General features: G+C 40.6%; 1 protein-coding gene across 3 annotated transcripts in view; it reads right to left on the reverse strand.

Moving 5' to 3' along the window:
• Positions 1 to 4,259: 4,259 nt before the first annotated feature.
• Positions 4,260 to 24,855, reverse strand: part of asb2a.1 (ankyrin repeat and SOCS box containing 2a, tandem duplicate 1) — a 39,233-nt gene continuing 18,637 nt past the window's right edge. For 2 of the 3 annotated variants that reach the window (XM_029733378.1, XM_029733380.1), the window contains 8 exons: positions 18,506 to 18,675; positions 17,558 to 17,713; positions 16,860 to 17,105; positions 16,529 to 16,700; positions 10,290 to 10,337; positions 6,902 to 7,475; positions 6,396 to 6,549; positions 4,260 to 5,159 (listed from right to left, as the gene is read on the reverse strand). In XM_029733378.1, the coding sequence (XP_029589238.1) occupies positions 5,002 to 5,159; positions 6,396 to 6,549; positions 6,902 to 7,475; positions 10,290 to 10,337; positions 16,529 to 16,700; positions 16,860 to 17,105; positions 17,558 to 17,713; positions 18,506 to 18,675 (1,678 nt within the window). In that variant the 3' untranslated portion in view covers positions 4,260 to 5,001. The remainder of the gene's footprint in view (positions 5,160 to 6,395; positions 6,550 to 6,901; positions 7,476 to 10,289; positions 10,338 to 16,528; positions 16,701 to 16,859; positions 17,106 to 17,557; positions 17,714 to 18,505; positions 18,676 to 24,855) is intronic. The other variant, XM_029733379.1, reaches the window with a different exon arrangement.

The raw sequence follows: 24,855 nt of genomic DNA on the forward strand, positions 1-24,855 counted from the left end.
TTACTTACCTTTGCTGATCTTCGGCGGAATGCACTCAGATGGGCACCCACTTCCACAAGAAATGTTCATTTGTTCTGCAAAGTCCATAATTTATGTCCAAATACGTCCGTTTTGTTGACCCATCCAGAACACTTTACAATGCCATGTGGCGTGGACGCAAATCGATAGACGAAATGTTCAAAGTTCCATTACCGTTTGTAGAAACACGTCAAACGATGTTTACAATCAAGCCTTTAGGGTATTTTTTAACGTAAAATTGCGATAATTTTACAACCGGGCAATACGTATTCATCCCAGAAGAAAAAATAAAAAAACGATGAAGTCACGTGCGCACGCATCATAAGACACCTCTCCTCAGACTGGCCAATGATTGACTGAGCCAAAATGATCTGCCCGGTAACAGCTGACGGTTGATACCAGTTCCTAAAGACTGTTGACAGCCAATGGAAGAGATAGGAGGTGCAACGAAATCCTATGTCACTGTAGTTTTTCAAGGGATTTAAAACAAAAACTACATTTCTAATTTCTCCCACTTCCTGATTCAATTTTTCTCAGGTTTTTTGCCTGCCATATAAGTTCTGTTATACTCACAGACACCATTCAAACAGTTTTAGAAACTTCAGAGTGTGTTCTATTCAAATCTACTAATAATATGCATATTCTATTTTCTGGGCCAGAGTAGTAACCTGTTTAAATTGGGTACATTTTTCATCCGGCCGTGAAAATACTGCCCCCTAGCCCCTAGAGGATAACAATGGGTAGAACGGAGCAAATGGAAGGGCATCAAACCATAGTTTTATATAACAAAAAACATGTGGACACCCCTTCAAATTAGTTGATTCGGCTATTTCAGCCACACCCATTGATGACAGGTGTATCAAATCGAGCACACAGCCATGCAATCTCCATAGACCAACATTGTCAGTAGAATGGCCTTACTGAAGAGCTGTGACTGTCAACGTGGCACCGTCATAGGATGCCACCTTTCCAACAAGTCATTTCATCAAATTTCTGCCCTACTAGAGCTGCCCCGGTCAACTGTAAGTGATGTTATTGTGAAGTGGAAACGTCTAGGGACAATAACGGCTCAGCCGCAAGAGGTAGGCCACACAAGCTCACAGAAAATGACCGCCGAGTACTGAAGCGCGTAACAATCGTCTGTCCTTGGTTGCAACACTCACTACCGAGTTCCAAACTGCCTCTGGGAGCAAGGTCAGCACAAGAACTGTTATTTGGGAGTGTAATGAAATGGGTTTCCATGACCGAGCAGCCACACACAAGCCTAAGATCACCATGCGCAATGCCAAGCGTCAGCTGGAGTGGTATAAAGCTGGTCGCCATTGGACTCTGGAGCAGTGGAATCACAATTCTCCATCTGGCAGTCTGACGGACGAATCTGGGTTTGGCGGATGTCAGGAGAATGCTACCTGCCCCAATGCATAGTGCCAACTGTAAAGTTTGGTGGAGGAGGAATAATAGTCTGAGGCAGTTTTTCATGATTAAGGCTAGGCCCCTTAGTTTCATTGAAGGGACATCTTAACGCTACAGCATACAATAACATTCTAGACCATTCTGTGCTTGCAACTTTGTGGGAACAGTTTGGGGAAGGCCCTTTGCTGTTTCAGCATGACAATGACCCCATGCACAAAGCGAGGTCCATACAGAAATGGCTTGTCGAGATCGCTGTGGAAGAACTTGACTGGCCTGCAGAGCCTTGACCTCAACCCTATTGAACACCTTTGGGATGAATTGGAACGCTGACTGCGAGTCAAGCCTATCACCCATCATCAGTGCCTGACCTCACTAATGCTTGTAGCTGAATGGAAGCAAGTCCCTGCAGTAATGTTCTAACATCTAGTGGAAAGCCTTCCCAGAAGAGTGGAGGTTGTTATAGCAGCAAAGGGGGGACCAACTCCTTATTAATACCCATGATTTTGGAATGAGATATTCAACGACCAGGTGTCGATATACTTTTGTTCTTGTAGTGTCTTTGATACCATTCCACCAATTCCGCTCCAGCCATTACCACGAGCCCGTCCTCATGAATTAAGGTGCCACCAACCTGTGATCTACAGTAGTAGTTCTGTCCAACGCTAGAGGGATGAAGGTATAAACACAACTTTTTCCATAGAGCAATCCTCTGAAGTCATTTGGCTCCATCATGAGGAGTTTGTCTAAAATGAAGTGCAAGCATGCACACACACAATCAATTCTAATCAACAATCATTATTTATTCAGGAATGCAGGACCCTAAAACTGGAAACACAAACTATGTAATTATTGCATATCCGAATGAATACAATCAATGAGTATTTTTTTAAAAACTGTTAATGACTGGACTAATGGATTATTTGATGACTAATGATCAATCCATAGAAAATTGATATTCAAATTATGTTTATTTTTTTTCCACAGACACAAGACTGAATTGTTTCCATGATCAGAAATACAAGTACATGGAAGTCACCTTCTAGAGAAACATATCCAAATATTATAAAAAGGTGACCCTTACCTCAGAGGTCATACAGAATACTGCAAATGCACAAATTGAAATCTATTTACACATATCAAATTAAATATAGTGTTTTGCTCTCATATTCTCAATCTCTCCTGTGAAATTTACTCTCAGGAAATGCTGTAAACCTTAATGTTCAACTCCTATCTTTGGCATAAGTTAAACTGTTAAAATGTAATATTTACAAAAACACAAAATATATATATACAGTTGAAGTCAGAATTTTACATACACTTAGGTTGGAGTCATTAAAACTTGTTTTTCAACCACTCCACAAATTTCTTGTTAACAAACTATAGTTTTGGCAAGTCGGTTAGGACATCTAACTTTCCCAACAATTGTTTACAGACAGATTATTTAACTTATAATTCACTGTATCACAATTACAGTGGGTCAGAAGTTTACATACACTAAATTGACTGTGCCTTTTAAACAGCTTGGAAAATTCCAGAAAATTATGTCATGCTTTAGAAGCTTCTGATAGACTAATTGATATAATTTCAGTCAATTGGAGGTGTACCTGTGGATGTATTTCAAGGCCTTCCTTCAAACTCAGTGCCTCTTTGCTTGACATCATGGGAAAATCAAAAGAAATCAGCCAAGATCTCAGAAAAAGAATTGTAGACCTCCATAAGTCTGGTTCATCCTTGGGAGCAATTTCCAAATGCCTGAAGGTACCACGTTCATCTGTACAAACAATAGTACGCAACTATAAACACCATGGGATCACGTAGCCGTTATACTGCTCAGGAAGGAGACACGTTCTGTCCCCTAGAGATGAACATACTTTGGTGCGAAAAGTGCAAAGCAATCCCAGAACAACAGCAAAGGACCTTGTGAAGATGCTGTAGGAAATGGGTACAAAAGTATCTATATCCACAGTAAAACGAGTCCTATCTCGACAAAACCTGAAAGGTCGCTCAGCAAGGAAGAAGCCACTGCTCCAAAACCGCCGTAAAAAAGCCAGACTACGGTTTGCAACTGCACATGGGGACAAAGATCGTACTTTTTGGAGAAATGTCCTCTGGTCTGATGAAACACAAATAGAACTGTTTGGCCATAATGACAATCGTATTGTTTAGAGAAAAAGGGGGAAGCTTGCAAGCTGAAGAACACCATCCCAACCGTGAAGCACGGGGGTGGCAGCATCATGTTGTTGGGGTGCTTTGCTGCAGGAGGGACAGGTTCACTTCACAAAATAGATGGCTTCATGAGGGAGGAAAATTATGTGGATATATTGAAGCAACATCTCAAGACATCAGTCAGGAAGTTAAAGCTTGGTCGCAAGTGGGTCTTCCAAATGGGCAAGGACCCCAAACGTACTTCCAAAGTTGTGGCAAAATGGCTTAAGGACAACAAAGTCAAGGTATTGGAGTGGCCATCACAAAGCCCTGACCTCAATCCTATAGAACATTTGTGGGCAGAACTGTTAAAGCGTGTACGAGCAAGGAGGCCTACAAACCTGATTCATTTACACCAGCTCTATCAGGAGGAATGGGCAAAAATTCACCCAACTTATTGTGGAAAGCTTGTGGAAGGCTACCCTGAAACGTTTGACCCAAGTTAAACAATTTAAAGGCAATGCTACCATATACTAATTGAGTGTATGTAAACTTCTGACCCACTGGGAATGTGATGAAAGAAATAAAAGCTGAAATAAATCATTATATCTACTATTATTCTGACATTTCACATTCTTAAAATAAAGTGGTGATCCTAACTGACCTAAGACAGGGAATGTTTACTAGGATTAAATGTCAGGAATTGTGAAAAACTGAGTTCAAATGTATTTGGCTAAGGTGTATATAAACTTACGACTTCAACTGTACATATAAGGTAGCCTAAAAGGGTAAAATGATTCCCCAAAAATGCTGTGCAATCAAATAGGCAGCTTTCCAAACCTAGACAAAAATCCATTTGTGCATTTATTTTATATTTATCTTCCATTGAGAATTTGAATAAACTTTTCTCAATAACAAGATTATGAAGTCTCAACTAAGGTTGAACTCATTCAAAAAATATCACAAATTCATAAAAGCTGGCCTTACAGGGTCCTATAACGCCCCAAAATTACTGTACACTCAAACAGGTCGATTTTCTAAACTTGACGAAAACCCATTTCAATATTTGTTTAAAAATGTTGCTTAAGTTGGTCTCACTGAAACAAACAAGTAATTAATATGTTATTACTGTAATTACCATTTTACCATGTACTTGCGAATTCCTAGTAATTTAAATAAAAGTAATTACTAGAAAGTACCTAGTAATGTCTACAACAGTCAAATAAAATGCTACCAACTTTGTTAAGTCAACCTGTAGTCGGGTGAGCTTATTAAATTACTACATAAGTCTGATCTTAAAGTTTAATTGTGAAATGTAACTGTACTCTACATTATCAGTAAAAATATTCACACCATAAACACTTATGTCAATCGATTTTGTGCGGCATTCCCTCTGTCATCTTGTTTTGACTATGATGTCACTATCTAGTATGCACAAAACTCTTCTTGGTTACGCTCTTCGTGGTTAAGGTACTTGATTACTCGTGGTGGGAGGGGCAGTTTGTTGATGCACCTCAGTCTGTGGATTCCAACCTGCTGCCGGATCTTCAGCCTACACAGCTGCATCAGTGGACGCGGTGGCGCTGGAAGACAATGGCAACAGATACGATAATATGTGACGCTTGTACATTATATAAACAGTATACATATAACATCTGCACAAGTCACTCAAAATAAGTGCCTGTTTGGGCATTGGTGTGTGAGGCTGTGTGTGCACGTGTGCATGACATCCCCCTCATCACAGAAGTAACCCCAGCAGCTGCTAGACATTAGCTCTGGGATCCAGGTCATGGCACCACTGTAACAGGCTGGTATTGAACCCTGGTTATCACCCATGCATACAGTACCGCTACACCAAAATGCTACTTTCTGTTGTGTAATAAACTCTTAGAACAAAGGGTTATTCGGCTGTAGGGGAACCCTTAAGGGTTCTTTGGCTGTAGCAGAACCCTTTGAATAACCCTTTTTGGTTCCATGTAGAACCCTTTTTGATAAATTTGAAGTCGGAAGTCTACACACACCTTAGCCAAACACATTTAATATCAGTTTTTCACAATTCCTGACATTTAATCCTAGTAAAAATTCCCTGTCTTAGGTCAGTTAGGATCACCACTTATTTTAAGAATGTGAAATATCAGAATAATAGTAGTGATTTTATTTCAGCTTTCATTTCTTTCATCACATTCCCAGTGGGTCAGAAGTTTACTTTCACTCAATTAGTATTTTTTAGCATTGGCTTTAAATTGTACACCTCCAATTGACTCTTCTTCTAAAGACATGACATCATTTTCTGGAATTTTCCAAGCTGTTTAAAGGCACAGTCAACTGAGCGTATGTAAACCTCTGACCCACTGGAATTGTGATACAGTGAATTATAAGTGAAATAATCTGTCTGTAAACAACTGTTGGAAAAATTACTTGTGTCATGCACAAAGTAGATGTCCTAACCAACTTGCCAAAACTATAGTTTGTTAACAACAAATTTGTGGAGGGATTGAAAAACGAGTTTTAATGACTCCAACCTAAGTGTATGTAAACTTCCGACTTCAACTGTATAACCATTTTAAGTTCCATGTAAAACCCGCTGTAGAAAGGGTTCTACATGGAACCCAAAAGGATTCTACCTGGAACCAAAAATGGTTGTTCTAAGGGTTCTCCTACAGCCAAAGAATCTTTAAAGGTTCTAGATAGCACTTTTCTAAGTGTGTGTGTGTGTGTGTGTGTGTGTGTGTGTGTGTGTGTGTGTGTGTGTGTGTGTGTGTGTTTGTACAGTATAGGTACGTGTGTCTGTGCTTGTTTGCAAGTCTGGGGACACTCACTTGCTTTCTCCTTGATGGCTTCCCAGTCCTCAAAGCTATCTAGGTGTTCAGTAAGTCTGGAGCAGAGTTTTACATGGCCAACATAATCCAGGAGTACGTCTATGATGGGTCCTACCCAGCGGTTTATTGCCTGTGTTGAGATTATCTCACAGAACTATTGATGGAAACACAAAAAGCAATGGTAGGCTATGGTATATTGTATTTTTAAGTCCCCCAAGAAAGTGTTCCAAATACCTGTGCTAACATGACAGCATGACAGTTACATAGGAGATTACAGTGTAGGTAAACATTATTACATAGTACTTACAGCTGGCTGTAGTATAATTAGAACTACTATGTAGTATAATAACTATACCAGCCTATTTAACTCCCATGTACATTTATAATTTATAACACTTTTTGTAGTGGGATCTCAATACTGTATATAGGATTCACCATTATATTTACAGTGCATCTGAATATATTACACATGCACACACTAAATATTTCACTCTTGTTTTGTTTACCTGAACAGCTTTCCCAGTATTCCTGCGTGTATCGTTATTGTAGCGCAAGTCATCCCTCTCAGAGGTCTCTTGAATGGGTGGATGTGGACCACTGCCGTAAGTGCAACTAAAACAGGAGTGGGCATCACAGCCATTGTCCATCAAATACTTCAGCATTAACAGGTACTTCATACTGAACATGACAGTGGCCGGGAATGAGGTGGGGTGAGTGGGGACGTAGGCGTTGACATTGGCCCCGTGCTCCACCAGCAAAGTGACCAATTCGATACTACCCTGCCGAACGGCCACAAGTAGCGTGTTGAAGGTGTCTAGGTTGGGGTTGGCACCGGCTTCTAGAAGCATGGTGGTCGCTTCCACGTTGCCGTTGGCGACGGCAAAGTATAGAATTGTGCTGCGATGATCCTCATACATCTTGGAGCGGTCCTCTGACAGCATGGCATTGACATCGTAGCCGGCCTCGATTAGGACCTCCAGGATTTCATCCCTGTTGCACTCGGCGGCAAGATGGAGGGGACTGATGCCACTGCGATTCACTCTGGACTTGCTGGTGGCTTTGATCAGCAATGACACGATACTGAAATAGAAAACCACACAGGGGAAATTAGAGGGTGCCCAGAGTTGAGGATCAAGGGGTAGGGTTGCAAAATTCCCCAAAACGTCCACGTTTTTCAGAAATCCCAGTTGGAGTATTCCCAGATGGAGAATTCCATCCCTGGTTTTTACCATCCTGATTGCTGGAATCCTCCAACCGGAATTTTGTGCTCTACAAACTGAATGATTACTGTAGCATTATCATTGGTTGAGAATCCCTTTCTAACTTCTGTTTCTTCCAGTTGATGTGCGGACTCCTGGAGGAATGTGCAAGTGAGAGGGAAGTCGGTAGAGGCGGAAACATAAACTAGGGGGTAGGGTAGTGTAAAGGATAGAGGCAAGGAGGAGAGCACAATCATTATTTTAAAATAAATTATAACATGTGGCTGCAAGCAGCAATGAACAGGGTTCACTGGATCACAGAAAGGTCAAAAGATCAGTTGAATAAGAAAGCAAGCACTCTATCATGTAGAAACTATCTTCCTTTATGTGGAATCAATGGAAGCATTACCATGTTTATCTCGCAATACCACAAGGATGACGCAAGTTAAGTTTAGTCTAGTGCTGTAGGTTGGTTATATTTCTCAAATTCATTAGAGGCTACTTCACTGAATCTATAGGTACAATACTCTCATATTAGAATGTAGCAACAATTTTTTCTCAAAACCATTAAAGACTGATGTAATGAGTCTAATTACAAAATCTGGAGTGACTCTGAAGTATGGTTCATGAGGAAAAGATGACTGCAGATGATTTTCAGCATTAGTGTTACATATGCAAATTAGTTACGTTTTTTTGTTTTTTTTAGATATCAAAAAGTCTGGTTAATCTTAGGGCTGTCCGTGATAGCGATGACACGTTTCAAGTTTCAAGCTGCTTTAAAGGGATAGTTCAAGTTTACAAAATTACATATTGGTTTCCTTATCTTGTAAGCAGTCTATGGACAAGGTATGAAAGGTATTCGCATTTGTGGCAAAAATCCAAATTGAAATCATGGGACCAATATTACAATTTTTTGTGCATCATGTACAAATCATCTGAAAGTATTGAAAAATGTATTACAATGCTTAACAAAGTCACTTATAGATGATTTGGGTGAGCTGTCACTTTAAGTACCTTAAAATGGTAAAAAAGAAACAAAAATATTTTCTTAGCAAATAGCAATTTCTCAAGCAAGAATTTTGCTAGTACTGTCTGTGTGGGGATGGGGAAACTGAAAAGTAGCTGTTATTGGCATAGAGATTTGGAACTATTTTATTAACTAATTTACCACCTGGAGATGTCACCAGGCATGCCAAAACTCCAACCTACCAAGACAGGCTGAAAACAGGCTGAAATTGTTAATAAGTATTCCTTTTAAAATAATGATGTAATGGTGGAAGACTGTATATAAGCAATTTGCTCACCTTGTTCAAGCCCATGATTACATACAGGGCCTTCGGAAAGTATTCAGACCATTTTACTTTTTACACGTTGTTACGTTACAGTCTTATTCTAAAATGGATTAAATAAATATTTCTATAGACAAGATGGCATCTTGCATAGCAACAAACTCAAGTTGTTTGCACTTTTAAAACATTATATTTTGCTAAATATATGGAATGTAACGTCTTTCCATATTGCTGGTTTGGAAGTTATAATCCACTTGTCAGCGGAAAAATTTGTCCACTTTAGTGAGTCAAAGGTTTGATGGTAAATTGTTCCCTACAAGCCCCTGATCAAATTTATATCTGATACCCTCTCCATGTGCTTTCTATGTTTTCCACACCTTTATATATCTTGTTGTAGGGAGTCTATGCATTAGAATGTTCACAGGCTGATAAAGGAATGTTAAAGGAATAATTAATAAAGGATAAAGGATTAATTATCATTGGGCACATTCTACCTAAAGTATTATTGAAAGAGTTGTGTCAATGTTAGACCAATCCAATTAATACCAATGGAGCCGTTTGGTGGCCATATTGGAAAATGTGTACAATAGCAAGGCATCAATGTTTAGGCTTTTCCTAGCTTCATGTAAAGTTTGGTGCAGTCATTATGATCTTATTACACCAATTATGTAATCAGTTATGGCCATGCAAAATCAATGCAGTTCCTCCCCATTGAAATTAATGGTGGCCATCTTGAAAATAGGCTGCTGGGACTGATCTTGTTCTGTGTGAAATTGTGCGTAGTTATCATCAGGTTACCCTGTGATGATAGAGCACATCCCAATGCTGTCCATTTTGGCTCGATATACCCCAAAATGCATACATGTATGACCTTTGACCCCCATGAAAGATTGCATGTTGAGGTAGCCATTCATGGCCCAAAACATTTTTGGGACCAGATGGTGAATCGATTTATCAGCTTTGGAGCTGTTTTCCAACATCCAACTCACTTTGTGTGAGCAGGTCTCCTCTGATACTGTAAACTGGCAGCTTGCTATAATGCTAAAAGCTTAAATAATTCTGTTGTCATACCACACACATTGAACACATGGGGATGAACATCATGGATATCATGCCACTCAATGGATTGAGTGTGAATGATTACATTTACTGACATTAATGACCAAAAAAAACATTAAAAAGCTAACACAAAGTAAACCTCCATAAACAAAGCAATGGTTACAGAAAACATGAAAATATTAATATACAACAATACTACAGAGGACCAAAAAACATTCCAGAGATACCGTTTTAATAACTCATAAATAAATATTCTACTGAGCAAAGCTTGGGTTAAAGTCACATGTTAAAGGAGCGCTTATCTACTACAACTTCATTGGCAACTCCAGTCAGACATAGGCACTTACTTCACTGACTTGTCATAATTGTAGAAGTCATAGGTCAGCAGGGTTTTTCTGGAAACAATACAACAATGTATGATAATAATATATATTATTAGAATAATAATAATAATAATAATAAAATGTAGGCCAGGGGTAAGCAACATAATTATAATAATCTGGCTATCCCTGGTGTAGGCTATTTGTAAAATGGAAATTGAGAATAAACATATAGTGCCTTCAGAAAGTATTCATACCCCTTGACTTATTCCTTTGTCGTTACACCCTGAATTCAAAATGGATGAAATCATTTTTTTTCTCTCACCCAGCTACACACAATACCCCATAATGACAAAGTGAAAACATGTTTGTGGAAATGTTGCAAATGTATTGAAAATAAAGTGCAGAAATATCTAATTTACTTAAGTATTCACACACGTTGCTATGACACTCCAAATTGAGCTCAGGGTCATCCAATTTCCTTTGATCATGCTTGAGATTTCACTACAACTTGATAGGAGTCCACCTGTGGTAAATTCAATTGTTTGGATATGATTTAGAAAGAAACACACCTGTCTATATAAGGTCCCACAGTTAACAGTCCAAGAAACTGTCCGTAGATCTCCGAGATATAATTGTGATGAAGCATATATCTGGTGAAGGGTATAAAACAATTTCTAGTGTTGAAAGTTTCCAAGAGCACAGTGGTCTAGGCCAGACTCTGCCTAGACCTGGCCGTCCGACCAAACTGAGCAGCTGGGCTAGAAGAACCTTGGTCAAGGAGAACTACAGAGTTCCTTGGCTGAGATAGGAGAACCTGTAGAAGGACAACAGTCTCTACAGCACATCCCCAATCTTTGCTTTATGGGAGAGTTGCCAGATGGAAGCCACTCCTGAGAAAAAGGCACATGACAGCAAGCAAAAAGGCACGTGAAAGACAGAGAGCATAAGGCAAACATGTAACTCTTTGGCCTGAAATGTTAAGCGCTATGTCTTGTGAAAACCAGGCACAGCTAATCACCTGTCTAACACCATCCCTACTGTGAAGCATGGTGGTGTCAGCATCATGCCATGGGGAAGTTTTCAGTGGCAGGGACTGGGAGACTGAGGATAGAGGGAACAATGAATGGAGCCAAAATACAGGAAAATCCTTGATGAGAACCTGTTTCAGTGAAAATTACCTTCGACTGGGTCAAAGATTTACATTCCAACAGGACAATGACCCCAAGCATACTGCCAAAGCAATGCTGGAATGGCTTTAGAACAAGAATGTGAAAGTCCTTGAGTGTCCCAACCAAATCCCAGACTTGAATCCCATTGAAAATCTATGAAAAGACTTGAAGATTGCTGTTTGTAATGTCCCGCTGTTTAGATTGCTTATGTTTATAAGAACTGAGGTCGGGGGCATTCATATACTTTAGTTTAACTTTACTCAGAAGTATGCTGGCATTACATGGTTCACATGGCATATCCCTCCCGCCGTCTGGCTACTGTAAAACATGGAACTGGAATCCCACGGTACGAATACACAGACTGGGTTATGGCATAATGTTCACTACGTTACATCCCTCCCTTATTTTAAAATAAAAATAAACTTAGGTTATCACTACTGGTCAGTATATATTTCACTTGGGATACAACATTAAGGTTAACTATTTCACAGTCTTTGAACTCAATGAATTACATCTCTTCAGTTAGAAATCTTGGAGGTCTTCTATTGGTTCTCATAGAGTTTTGAGGGTTTGGATCAGAATCCGGGTCTCGATCTGGTTGTTCAGTGACATGTGGACAAGTGTTCAGGTCATCCTATTCTTCCGACAGCTCGGTGTCAAAGTCAACAGGCATTGACGGTGGGAGCTTTTTGAAGAAGGATGAGTTTCTGGTTTCCAGACATCCAAAGCGTGTCACCGTTATCATCGATCCTTTGATTCTCATGACTTTGTAAGGTTTAGGATTGTAGGGAGTCATGAGTTTTCCTTTGACATGCTGACAGCAGAGTACCGTGTCTCCTGGTTTGAGTGTCGAGTGTCCAAACATCAGCTCTGCTGGGGTTTGTTGAGTAGTTCCATGAGGGGTTGCGCAGTAGTTTCTCAGAAAACTGTCGTGATTTTGTTTCCAAGGTTTTCCTTCAGAGTTTGTGACTGTGACAGATTTCTTGAGTGTTCTCATTAGGCGGCCAGAAAGGTGTTATCTTTCTATGTTAAATCCAAGGTAGTGGCTGAAATCTGTGAAGGACTGTCCATTGAAGGGAGGTCCATTGTCCGTTTTTACAATCTCAGGTACTCCAAAGGAGGATAAAACTTTGTCAATGTTTCGACATAGACAGTGGTTCCATATAATTTCTTGCAGTGGCAGCTTGACATTGAATACAGTGCTGAATTGCTTTTTCCACCATGTCATCCATGCCTGAGAACTAAACCTTCTCTCTCAGTAGCTGTTTTGTTTTCACAATACCTAGATGTCCTGTGTGAGCTAGGTTGATTGCTTTGTTATGGAGAAAGGCTGGCAGAATGAGCCGTGTTCCTCCCAGAATTATGTTTTCTTGTGCATTGACTGTTAGTTCATGTCTCATGCTAAAGAGTGCTTTTAATGTTTGGAAATCAAAATCTTGTGTGTCGTGTAGTGAATCTTGCTAGGTGCCTGTGGACAATAGGCACATCACCTTTTGTAGAGCTGAGTCTTTGTTTCTTATTGCACCTCTTTTAGAATCAGCTTTGGGAACTGTGTTGTCAATGATAAAGTTCACCTATTCGTCTGCCATGCAAGAGGTTCTTTGTGGTGTTTCCCCTGAGATGGGATGTATTGACATGTATTCAGCAGGGTTATCTTTACCGGCTTTGTACTTCACAGTGTAGCGGTAGGGTTGTAGTCTCAGTCTCCATCACTCAAGTCATGCTGGGGGTGTGGCTTTTGGGTTGTTGAAGATAAGCTCTACTCTGTGATGACCGTGAAGTGAGCTCCGTAGAGATACAAGTGAAAGTGTTCACATGCCCAGATGATCTCCAGAGCTTCTCTCTCGGTTTGTGAGTAGCGCTGTTCAATCTCTGAAAGAGCTCCGCTGGCATATGTGATGATCTGGACGTCTTTGTCACTTGTAGGGTTGTGCTGTCTTAGTATGGCACCTAAATCAACTTGGCTGGCGTCAACTAACAGTGTCGACCTCTTGGCTGGGTCAAAGTAGGATGTCGTCGTGTGCTGCATCAGACGTGTTCTTCATTTTTCCATCGCTTTGGTCTCCAAGACCAGGTGTGACCTTTTCTTGTGAACTCACAAAGAGGCTGTGCGGTTGTTGCGAAGTCTGGGATGAACCGTGAGCAGTATTGTATCATACCCAGTAGACTGCAAACTTCCGGGACATTTTGAGGTTCTGGCAGATTCTGTATGGCTTTGATTTTCTTTGGATCCGCTGAAATGCCCTTCTCAGAGAAAACATAGCCGTAAAACTCAAGTGTTGTTTTGCTGTATTCACATTTTTCTTTGTTCAGCGTGAGATTTTTCTCTCTCAATCTCTGAAACACAGCTTTGAGACTTGTGTTGTGTTCATCTTGAGGTCTACCTTAGACTAGGGTGTCATCGCTCATGTTTCTCACGTTGGGAATGCCTTGCAGCACTTGCTGTATTGCATTTTGAAACACCTTGGCAGCTGAATTTATGCCAAAGTTTAGTCTGGTGTATCTCCAGAGGCTAGTATGTGTAGTGACGGTTGTGATATATCTTGAGTCTAGATGTAACTCAAGCTGGTGGTATCCAGCATTAAGATCTAGCTTGGAGAACAACACTGCTCCATTCAGATCATGGATGAGATCATCAACCGTTGGTGTGATTTGTCATTCACGTTGTATTGCTGTGTTCAGAAGGCACATGTCGACACAGACTCAAACTTTACCAGGGTTCTTGGGTTTTGGTCTGGGATACCCATGGCTTTGGCTCGCTGATTTTTTTCAATGATGTCTTGGCTTTGTAGTGTGTCAAGCTCCTGTTGAACTTTTTCGCTCATGTGGAAAGGAATCCTCCTGTGTGGTTGTACTGCTGTTTGAACTATGTCATCAATGTGCAGCTTCACTTGAAGGTCTTTGAGTTATCCAATGCCTTGGAAGAGGTCCTGGTATTCGTTTGTAAACTGGCTTATGAACCATCCGCTGGTTCACTTGGCGTGGACAGAGAGTTTATTATTTTCAGAAGTCCAAGGTCTGTTGCTGTCTGACAGCGAAGTAGTGAACCAGAGTCACCTTTGACTACATAGAAAGCGGTATCCACCATCTTAGTCTTGGAGCGGACTGGTGCTGTGAATTTTCCTCTCAGTGGAAGTGGTTCGGAGCCATAAGCAAATATGTTTGCTTTAGCCTGTTTTAATTCACAGCTGGGCTTTAACTTGTCATATGTGACATCAAATGTTAACGCTTGCTCCCGAATCAACAATAACATCCACAGTTGTGTTCATAATGCTAACTTGGATGTGTGGTTGGGATGGTTTCTGTAGTGTACACACAACATAAACATAATCATCATCAGAGCTTGGTGAGGTGTCTTGTTTTTGTGTCTTTTTGTCATCTTGTGACTGCACTTTATGCACTTTGTGTTTCGGACGCTGTTGGCTTCGTTTTTCAGCAACTGGAGGAGTGGACTCAGTGGTCTGTGATCTACAGCATTTTTTTAAGTGATTCAACTTTCCACATCCTTTCCTTTTTTTCCCCACTTGCAGGGCAATTTGTTTGTCCTCCATTGTTGTGGGAATTTTTCTCCACAGTTATTGCGTTTTCTGTTTTGACTTTTGTCACTTTCATTTTTGTAGCCCTGGCTTTTGTTATATTTTTTATTTTGTACAGCGCACACTGAAAGTTATTTTTGTGATTTTGAATGAGCATTCTCCATTCCTGCAGCTTGTTTATCCGACATCTCTTGTGCGTTGCCTGTATCAAGTGGTTGTTGGAGAGCCATTGAACCATCTTTTAGCCCCATCCGGTGGATGCTAATTGCTTCAATCTTGTGTGGTAAGCATCCAAGGTTTCATTTGAATTTGTCTTGCTTGTCTGAAAACGTAGGTTTCATAAATATGCATTGAGCTTGGCTACAGCTGTAACATAGTCATCAGCTGCTCCAGTATCTTGCAGTTTGTCAAGTATATCGTACACATCCGACCCTGCATAGTGTAACAGTAATGCCATTTTCTGTGTGTTATCCGCAATGTCTAATGCAACTAGAAAATTCTTGAATCTGTTGATCCATTTTTTCCACCTCGAGCCGATTGAGTTGGGCTCTAGCTATCGTGGTATTGTACAGTAATGTACGATGTTAGCTGATTATGATGTTAGCTAGGCTGTTGATGCTATCTGTGTTTACTCACATAGGTACGTAGTTTGTCTTGTATATTGCATTCTTCTCTTGTGCGTTTCACGCTGTTTAGATTACTTATGTTTATAAGAACTGAGGTCGGGGCATTAGTATACTTTAGTTTAACTTTGGTCACTAGTATGCTGACATCACATGGCTCACATGGCATATCACTCCCACTGTCTTGCTACTGTAAAACATGGAACTGGAATCCCACAGTACGAATACACAGGCTGGATTATGGCATAATGTTCACTACATTACACTGTTCATCTCCTCTCCCCATGTAATTTAACAGCTTGAGAAAATCTGCAAGGGGGAAAATCCCCAAATCCAGATGTACAAAACTGATACCCACATACCCAAGATGACTCAAAGCTGTGATCTCTGCCAAAGGTTTTTCTACATAGTATTGACTCAGAGGTGTGAATAGTTATGTAAATGAGATATTTCTGTATTTCATTTTCAATAAATATGACAAATTCTAAAAACATGGTTTCGCTTTGTTGTTATGGGGTTTTGCGTGTAGATGGGTGAGAGAGAAAAAAATGATTTAATCAATTTTGAATTCAGGCTTTAACACACAATGTGGAATAAGACAAAGGGTATGAATACTTTCTGAAGGCACTGTGCCTCTCATATAATGAGACATACAGCATCAAAAATCATCTATAAGTAACTTCATTGAGCTGATTTGGACTTGAAGTGTGAAAAATGCTAATCGGTAGCATTGCCTTGGATTTGTGCCACAACAGTGGCCAGGTAAACAAAGCATGGATTGCTGTCATACCTTGTCCACAGACTGCTCTCAGGGAAAGAAAGCAATATGTAATTTTGTAATTTGGGCGAACTATCCCTTTAAGTGTACTGTGCGGGGATGTCTGTGCGGGGATGTCTTCCCATATTTCAAGGTTATCTAAGCCAATTGCGCCTACCCATCAGTTCCTCGTTGGGCAGCGATATGTAGTGGCAGAAGTCCTTTCTTGCCCGCTTTGTTGGCATCAGCATTCTGAGAAAGAAGAAGCTTCACAATGTCTTCATGGCCATTCTTAGCCGCCTCATACAGAGCTGTGGCCCCATCGCTGGCCTCGCTGTTGATATCAGCACCTACAACATATATTCAGTGTAACATACAGCAAGAAACGTCAACCAAAGATCCATGGTTAGAGCTCCATAACAGCTCTATGTGGTCTGTGGACTGTCTCAATTCGGTGTAATGTCATTTGGCCTACAGAATTCACCCGCTTTTCAAAGGGAAAATCGTACCGTGTTTAATGAGAAATCGAAGTGTTTCCACGCATCCACTCTGGGCTGCAGTAAACAGGGGCGTGATACCGTACATGTTGGTTGGGCTGAGCTTAGCCCCAGCCTGGACCAACATCTCACATATCTCCACACTGTTGCGGCTCACAGCCTCCTGGAGAGCCGTCCAGCCCTGGATGCAGTGTTTGTTCACCACAGCACCGTGATTCAGAAGCATGGCCACAATCTCAGCATTCTCCCTTTCACAAGCTGTGGAATACGGTCAAAGATTGACAGACAGGGGAGAAATGGAAGATTTCCCAGCCTTTGTTAGTCATGGTAGGCAGTGTTTCCTAAACAAGGGTTTGAGGTTATTCCCAGGGTACAGTTTGCAGGTACTGCGAGAGCGAATCTGTAATGGCAGATTTTAGGTGTAGTTGTATTGGTCTTCCAATCACCTCTCCTTTCTCCGGAAGTGTGCACTTGTTCACTAGTACTCCCCACAAATGTAAAAGCATTTGATCGGTGTAGGCATGGTCTGGAGGGATTTTCCACCACCATGTTTCTTATAGCCAGTTTTCTCACAGTGTTGCTGCCCAACAAGTTATTTTACTATCAGTCAAGTAGTCTATGACTTACTACGCTTAGAATAAAAAGGATAATGACAAAGAGGTTGGAAGATATAGATAGGTCTTAGTAGGTCTCTAAGGCAAATGTGTTACCTTTGTAGAGGGGGGTCTCTCTCTCCTTGGTGGCGAGTTCTGGGTCTGCCCCTTTCTCCAGAAGCGCCTTTACACAGGCCACCCTTTCCCTGCCCACCGCCAAGATAAGAGCAGTCTGGCCTTTCAGGTCGCATTTGTTAATCATTCCAGGTTGAGCTTGAAAAGTGGAAAGAAGAACACAGGAGACAAACATGAGACTAGGTTTTTACTTTATTTTATACCGTTTTTTAAAGTCAGCTATTTAGCTGGCATTTACATGGAAAACTGTAAAATACTTGGTAATTAAATGTTAACCCTAAAAGCGCCCACAGGGGTACATTTAGAATAACATAATGCTTAATGCTTAATGCTTCCGAATGTTTTTTTACTTTGTCAACCAACTACTTACAGACAAAAAAATATAATTTATCATGATTTCTGTGTTAATATGGAGGAATTAAAAATTATATTTATTTTGTATACTAGTGAGGGGTGGCACGTTGCGTAGTGGTTAAAGCATTGGGCCAGTAACCGAAAGGTTGCTAGTTCAGTATTATTAATAGTGCATGGCTAAGCTGAAAATGTGGGCTCAATAGTAAACTTTGTGGTAAAAGCACAACATTTGGCACAGTTGTAGATGTATGTACCCTGAAAATGTGTATCTATTTACTTGTATTACAAAAGGTTAATAAATGAAAAGTGTTAATGCTTGACAGACAGTGTTTCTTTGCAATGACTACCAATTTGGGGTCAAAAATTACCCACGTTGGTGCTTTTAAGCAAAAAAATATGTTAGCGCTTTTCGGGTTAAAATGGGTGTACTATATGGTATGGACTACTATTGCGTTCAATTGAAGAAAAAAAATTGACGTGAGCCCAGAAAATGTCCATCAAAAAGGACAACAACAATAATCCAATTAATGACTTTGCATCACTATGTACATCTATGGCGTTTTGAATTGCACTTACCCCCAAGAAGAACCCTGACACACTGGTCTTGGCCATAATATGCAGCCTCGTGCAGCGGGATCCATCCATACTTGTCAGGCCGCAGTATGTTATTCCCAGTGTCTTTAGCCATAGCTCGTAACGTAGTCACATCACCATTCAGGATGGCTTTCACAATAGTGTCCTCTTCCCTAATAGGCAAACATACCCACCATCACCCACTTACCCTTTTACACCTAGTCCACATACAATGCCTTCAGAAAGTATTCATACACATTTGGTTGTGTTACAGTCTGAATTCAAAATGGGTTCACTTTTTTTACCCATCTACACAATACCCCATAATGACAAAGTGAAAACATGTTTTTAGAAATTTTCGCTACTTTATAAAAAATGAAATACAGAAATCTAATTTACATAAGTATTCACACCTCTGAGTCAAAACATGCTAGAATCACCTTTGGCAGCGATTAAAGCTGTGCATTTTTCTGGGTAAGTCTCTAAGAGCTTTGCACACCTGGATTGTAAAATATTATTATTATTATTTAAAAAACTCAAGTTCTGTCAAGTTGGTTGTTGATCATTGCTAGACAGCACTGGAGGCTGCTGAGGGGAGAACAGCTCATAATAATGGTTGGAATGGAGTAAATGGAATGGCATCAAACACTTGGAAAACATGTGTTTGATGTATTTGATATCATTCCACTGATTCCGCTCCAGTCATTACCACGAGCCCGTTCCCAATTAAGGCGCCACCAACCTCCTGTGCTAGACAGCCATTTTCAAGTCTTGCGATAGATTGTCAAGCCAATTTAAGTCGAACTGTAACTAGGCAACTCATGAACATTCAATGTCTTCTGGGTAAGCAACTCCAGTGTATATTTGGCCTTGTGTTTTAGGTTATTGTCCTGCTGAAAGGTGAATTTGTCTCCCAGTGTCTGTTGGAAAGCAGACAACCAGGTTTTCCTCTAGGATTTTGCCTGAGCTTAGCTCTATTACGTTTCTTTTTATCCTAAAAAACTCCCTAGTCCTTGCCGATGACAAGCATACCCATGGTACATGATGCGGCCACCACCATGCTTGAAAATTTGAAGAGTGGTACTCAGTGATGTGTTGTTTTGGATTTGCCAAAAAAAAGCGGTTTGTATTCAGCACATAAAATTCATTTTTTCCCCAAATTATTTGCAGTTTTACTTTAGGGCCCTTTGCAAACAGGATGCATGTTTTGGAATATTTTTGATTCTGTAGAAGCTTCCTTCTTTTCACTCTATCATTTAGGTTAGTATTGTGTATTAACTGAGTATGGATCAACAACATTGTAGTTTTCTCCTTTCACAACCATTAAACTGTAAATGTTTTAAAGTCACCAATCCCTGGTTTACATCCTCTCTGGCAACTGAGTTAGGAAGGACGCTTGTATCTTTGTAGTAACTGAGTGTATTGATACACCATGCAAATTGTAATTAATAACTTCACCATGCTAAAAGAGATACTCAATGTCTACCAATAGGTGCCCTTTGTGAGGTATTGGAAAAGCTCCCTGGTCTTAGTGGTTGAATCTGTGTTTGAAATTCACTGCTCGACTGAGGGACCTTACAGATACTGTAATTGTATATGTTGGGTACAGAGATGAGGTAGTCCTAAAAAAACAATGTTAAACACTATTATTGCACACAGAGTGAGTCCTTGCAATGTATTACTTGTTAAGCACCGAGTCCATGCAACTTAGTATGCGACTTGTTAATCACATTTTTTATAACTTATTTTTACTTGCCATAACAAAATGGTTGAATACTTATGACTCAAAACATTTCAGCTTTTCATTTTTTATTAATTAGTAAACATTTCTAAAATCATAATCCCACATTGACATAATGGGGTTTAGGCCAGTTACACAAAATCTTAATACATTTTAAATGTATTGGTTAATTTAAAGGAAAATGCCACTACTTTTCAACCTCATATTCATTATCTCCAGCACCATAGTGTCTATATAAAGTATGTGAAAATAGTGTTGTAGTTTAAATAATAAGATTAAAAAATAGTGCCATTTAAAAAAAATAAATATTATCATCATCGTTATTATTTTGAACCCACCTCCCACATATGGGGGACTAAACTATATTTATATATATATATATATATATATATATACAGTGAGGGAAAAAAGTATTTGATCCCCTGCTGATTTTGTACGTTTGGCCACTGACAAAGAAATGATCAGTCTATAATTTTAATGGTAGGTTTATTTGAACAGTGAGAGACAGAATAACAACAACAAATCCTGAAAAACGCATGTCAAAAATGTTATAAATTGATTTGCATTTTAATGAGGGAAATAAGTATTTGACCCCTCTGCAAAACATGACTTAGTACTTGGTGGCAAAACTTGTTGGCAATCACAGAGGTCAGACGTTTCTTGTAGTTGGCCACCAGGTTTGCACACATCTCAGGAGGGATTTTGTCCCACTCCTCTTTGCAGATCTTCTCCAACTCATTAAGGTTTCGAGGCTGATGTTTGGCAACTCGAACCTTCAGCTCCCGCCACAGATTTTCTATGGGATTAAGGTCTGGAGACTGGCTAGGCCACTCCAGGACCTTAATGTGCTTCTTCTTGAGCCACTCCTTTGTTGCCTTGGCCGTGTGTTTTGGGTCATTGTCATGCTGGAATACCCATCCACGACCCATTTTCAATGCCCTAGCTGAGGGAAGGAGGTTCTCACCCAAGATTTGACGGTACATGGCCCCGTCCATCGTCCCTTTGATGCAGTGAAGTTATCCTGTCCCCTTAGCAGAAAAAAAACCCCAAAGCATAATGTTTCCACCTCCATGTTTGACGGTGGGGATGGTGTTCTTGGGGTCATAGGCAGCATTCCTCCTCCTTCAAACACGGCGAGTTGAGTTGATGCCAAAGAGCTCCATTTTGGTCTCATCTGACCACAACACTTTCACCCAGTTGTCCTCTGAATCATTCAGATGTTCATTGGCAAACTTCAGACAGGCATGTATATGTGCTTTCTTGAGCAGGGGGACCTTGTGGACGCTGCAGGATCTCAGTCCTTCACGGCGTAGTGTGTTACCAATTGTTTTCTTGGTGACTATGGTCCCAGCTGCCTTGAGATCATTGGCAAGATCCTCCCGTGTCGTTCTGGGCTGATTCCTCACCGTTCTCATGATCATTGCAACTCCACGAGGTGAGATCTTGCATGGAGCCCCAGGCCGAGGGAGAGTGACAGTTCTTTTGTGTTTCTTCCATTTGCGAATAATCGCACCAACTGTTGTCACCTTCTCACCAAGCTGATTGGCGATGGTCTTGTAGCCCATTCCAGCCTTGTGTAGGTCTACAATCTTGTCCCTGACATCCTTGGAGAGCTCTTTGGTCTTGGCCATGGTGGAAAGTTTGGAATCTGATTTGATTGATTGCTTCTGTGGACAGGTGTCTTTTATACAGTTAACAAACTGAGATTAGGAGCACTCCCTTTAAGAGTGTTTGTTTTGCAAGGAGAAATTTTTTTTGCAAAATTTTTTGGGTTATTTCTTTCCTTGTCTTCCTTCCAATAACTAACATGTCAGAGCCTGCAGGGTGCTCTTTTAATGAAGTTAGATCAAAGCTAAATCAATGTCATGATCACATAATGATTCATTAGTGTCCTGCATAACATAACCGAATATAATAGCATAGTATAACATTACTGTTAAGACAAAAGCACCACCTAATTTCTTATGATATTTATGATGATAGTTTGAATGTTCTTATTTCTCTCTCAGTGCGCGCCACCAGGCCTGCTCTAAAATTCACTCACGATGCAACACTACATAATTCAAGAAAATATTAATTAATATTCCCATGAAACTGATTGAGATCAAATGGTTAGCAGGCATGTGAAGACTGTGAAGAATTATCATTCACGTTTGAGAGTTACTAAAGGGAGAGGGAGGGTAAGCAGCAGCTAAGGAAATAATGTGTTCGTAAAGTAGGCCTCCGGGGAGGAACTGGTGGTTTGATCACACAGCCTTAGCCTTTTAACTACAGAATGTAGAAATGCGTCCAGAGTGTGAATTATACCATGAAATCTGAGGGAGCCTCTATATTGGGCCTTATCGTAAAGAAGTAATTTAAGGGTAAAATGTATTACATTTGGGGCATGAACACAACCAGTCATGATGTTTTCATCTAATTGTTAAACTAATCACTTAAAAAAGTAGGATACCTGCGGTATCAAAATAATTCCAGCATCCAAACTGTGCATGCTCCATTTGATGAATGTAACAGATGTCTCTTTCCAAATACCATAAGTGTAATGACATTCAGCGATTGTCATATGGCCTACTACAGAGGTGTGTATTCATGGATGCCAAGGTAAGCCATGCTCCCCCAAAATGTGAACAATAAAAATAAAAATAAACTATCATATCATGTTTCATCATTTTCCTTCAATTCGCAAGTAAGTGGCTGAAAGCATCCGAGCGAGCGAAACAGCGCCCCTCTCTCAGTATGTGCAGCCCATGTATCTGATGCCATTTGGCCAAAAAGAGTATGACGTGAGATTGATGCATCTTGCTATCGGCGCGGGTCTCTGTCAAATTATGTATATTTAGAGACCCCCTAAAGAAGGACATTTGTTGCCTTTAGAGGAGCCATTTTCTCATTCTCTCCCGTAATTCGCACTTGGAATGCGTCATTTTAACATATGTAGACACTGATATGGTGCCGGAGATGAGGTTAAAAGTGGTGGAATTTCCCTTCAACAGATCTTTCCCAGCAGGTTTGTATCCTATAAAGTGGGAAAATAATGTAAAACGTACAACAAATGTCATCACATATTATACAAACATCATTACATATCTATCCTAAAGTGTTCATGTCTTGGTGTGAAAACAATATTTGTTGTCTTTTGTGAAAGGACACACTTACTCCTTTGCCTCTGGCACGTACTAAATGGAGCCATTGCCTGTGATATGCCAGAATGCGCTTTCCACCAAGTGAGTCACTGCAACGTCGTCATATTTCCTCCTCCTGCTAGATGTGAGATACAGTGCCTATTATAAGTACTCACCCGACTTGAATTTATTCATATTTTAATGAAACAATATATACTAATATATCTTGATTTGATAAGTATGCAATACATGATAGAAACACCCTTCACAGCGATTACAACTGTGAGTCTTTTTTGGTAAGTCTCTAAGAGCTTTGCATACCTGGATTGTGCAATATTTCAAAAAGGGTCTGGCTCCAGCAGTTACCTTTTCACGCCACAGATGCTGTGAGACATGCGAGGTCAGGCAGGATGTTGAATGGTGGCAGAGAGTATGGTGTGTTACCACAACCAACAGCACGCGTAGTGAAATTACATTCATGATTTGAAGCTAGGTACTAGCTAGTGTGTACTAGCTAGCTAGCCCAGTTAGTGTGTACTAGCTAGCTAGCATATACTAGCTAGTTAGCTAGCTAGTGTGTACTAGCTAGCTCCACAAGAAACAGTAAGCAACAGTATTGTAACGACCCTGGGTTTATAAGCGTGGATGTTGACTCTGCCGCATGAGCATGCTTTTGCGGCACAGTCGATAGCGTGCTGGACTTCGGGCTAGAAGGTCGAGGGATTGAGACCTGCTCCCTGCTGTTTCATTACAGTATTAAAACCTACGCTAACCAGAAACCATGGATAGATGGCGGAATTCAATCAAAACTGAATGCGCAAACCACCGCATATAACAATGGAACGGTGACTGGGAATATGGCAGAATACAAACATTGTAGTTAATCCCTCCGCAAACAAGCAAAATGTCCGTATAGAGAAAAAGTGGAGTCGCAATTCAACGGCTCAGACACGAGACGTATGTGGCAGGGTCTACAGACAATCATAGACCACAAAAGGAAAACCCGCCACGTCACGGACTCCGACGTCTTTCTTCCAGACAAACTAAACACCTTCTTTGCCCGTTTTGAGGATAATACAGTGCCACTGACACGGCCCGCTACCAAGGACTGTGGTCTCTCCTTCTCTGTGGCCGACGTGAGTAAGACATTTAAACATGTTAACCCTCGCAAGACTGCCGGCCCAGACGGCATCCCTAGCCGCGTACTCAGAGCATGCGCAGACCAGCTGGCTGGTGTGTTTACGGACATATTCAATCTCTCCCTATCCCAGTCTGCTGTCCCCATAGCCTTCAAGATGGCCACCATTGTTCCTGTACCCAAGAAAGGAAAGGTAACTGAACTAAATTACTATCGCCCCGTAGCACTCACTTCTGTCATCGTGAAGTGCTTTGAGAGACTAGTCAAGGATCATATCGCCTCCACCTTACCTGTCACCCTAGACCCACTTCAATTTGCTTACCGCCCCAATGGGTTCACAGACGATGCAATC

This window comes from Salmo trutta, chromosome 35, assembly GCF_901001165.1.
Source record: "Salmo trutta chromosome 35, fSalTru1.1, whole genome shotgun sequence".
Lineage (NCBI taxonomy): Eukaryota > Metazoa > Chordata > Actinopteri > Salmoniformes > Salmonidae > Salmo > Salmo trutta.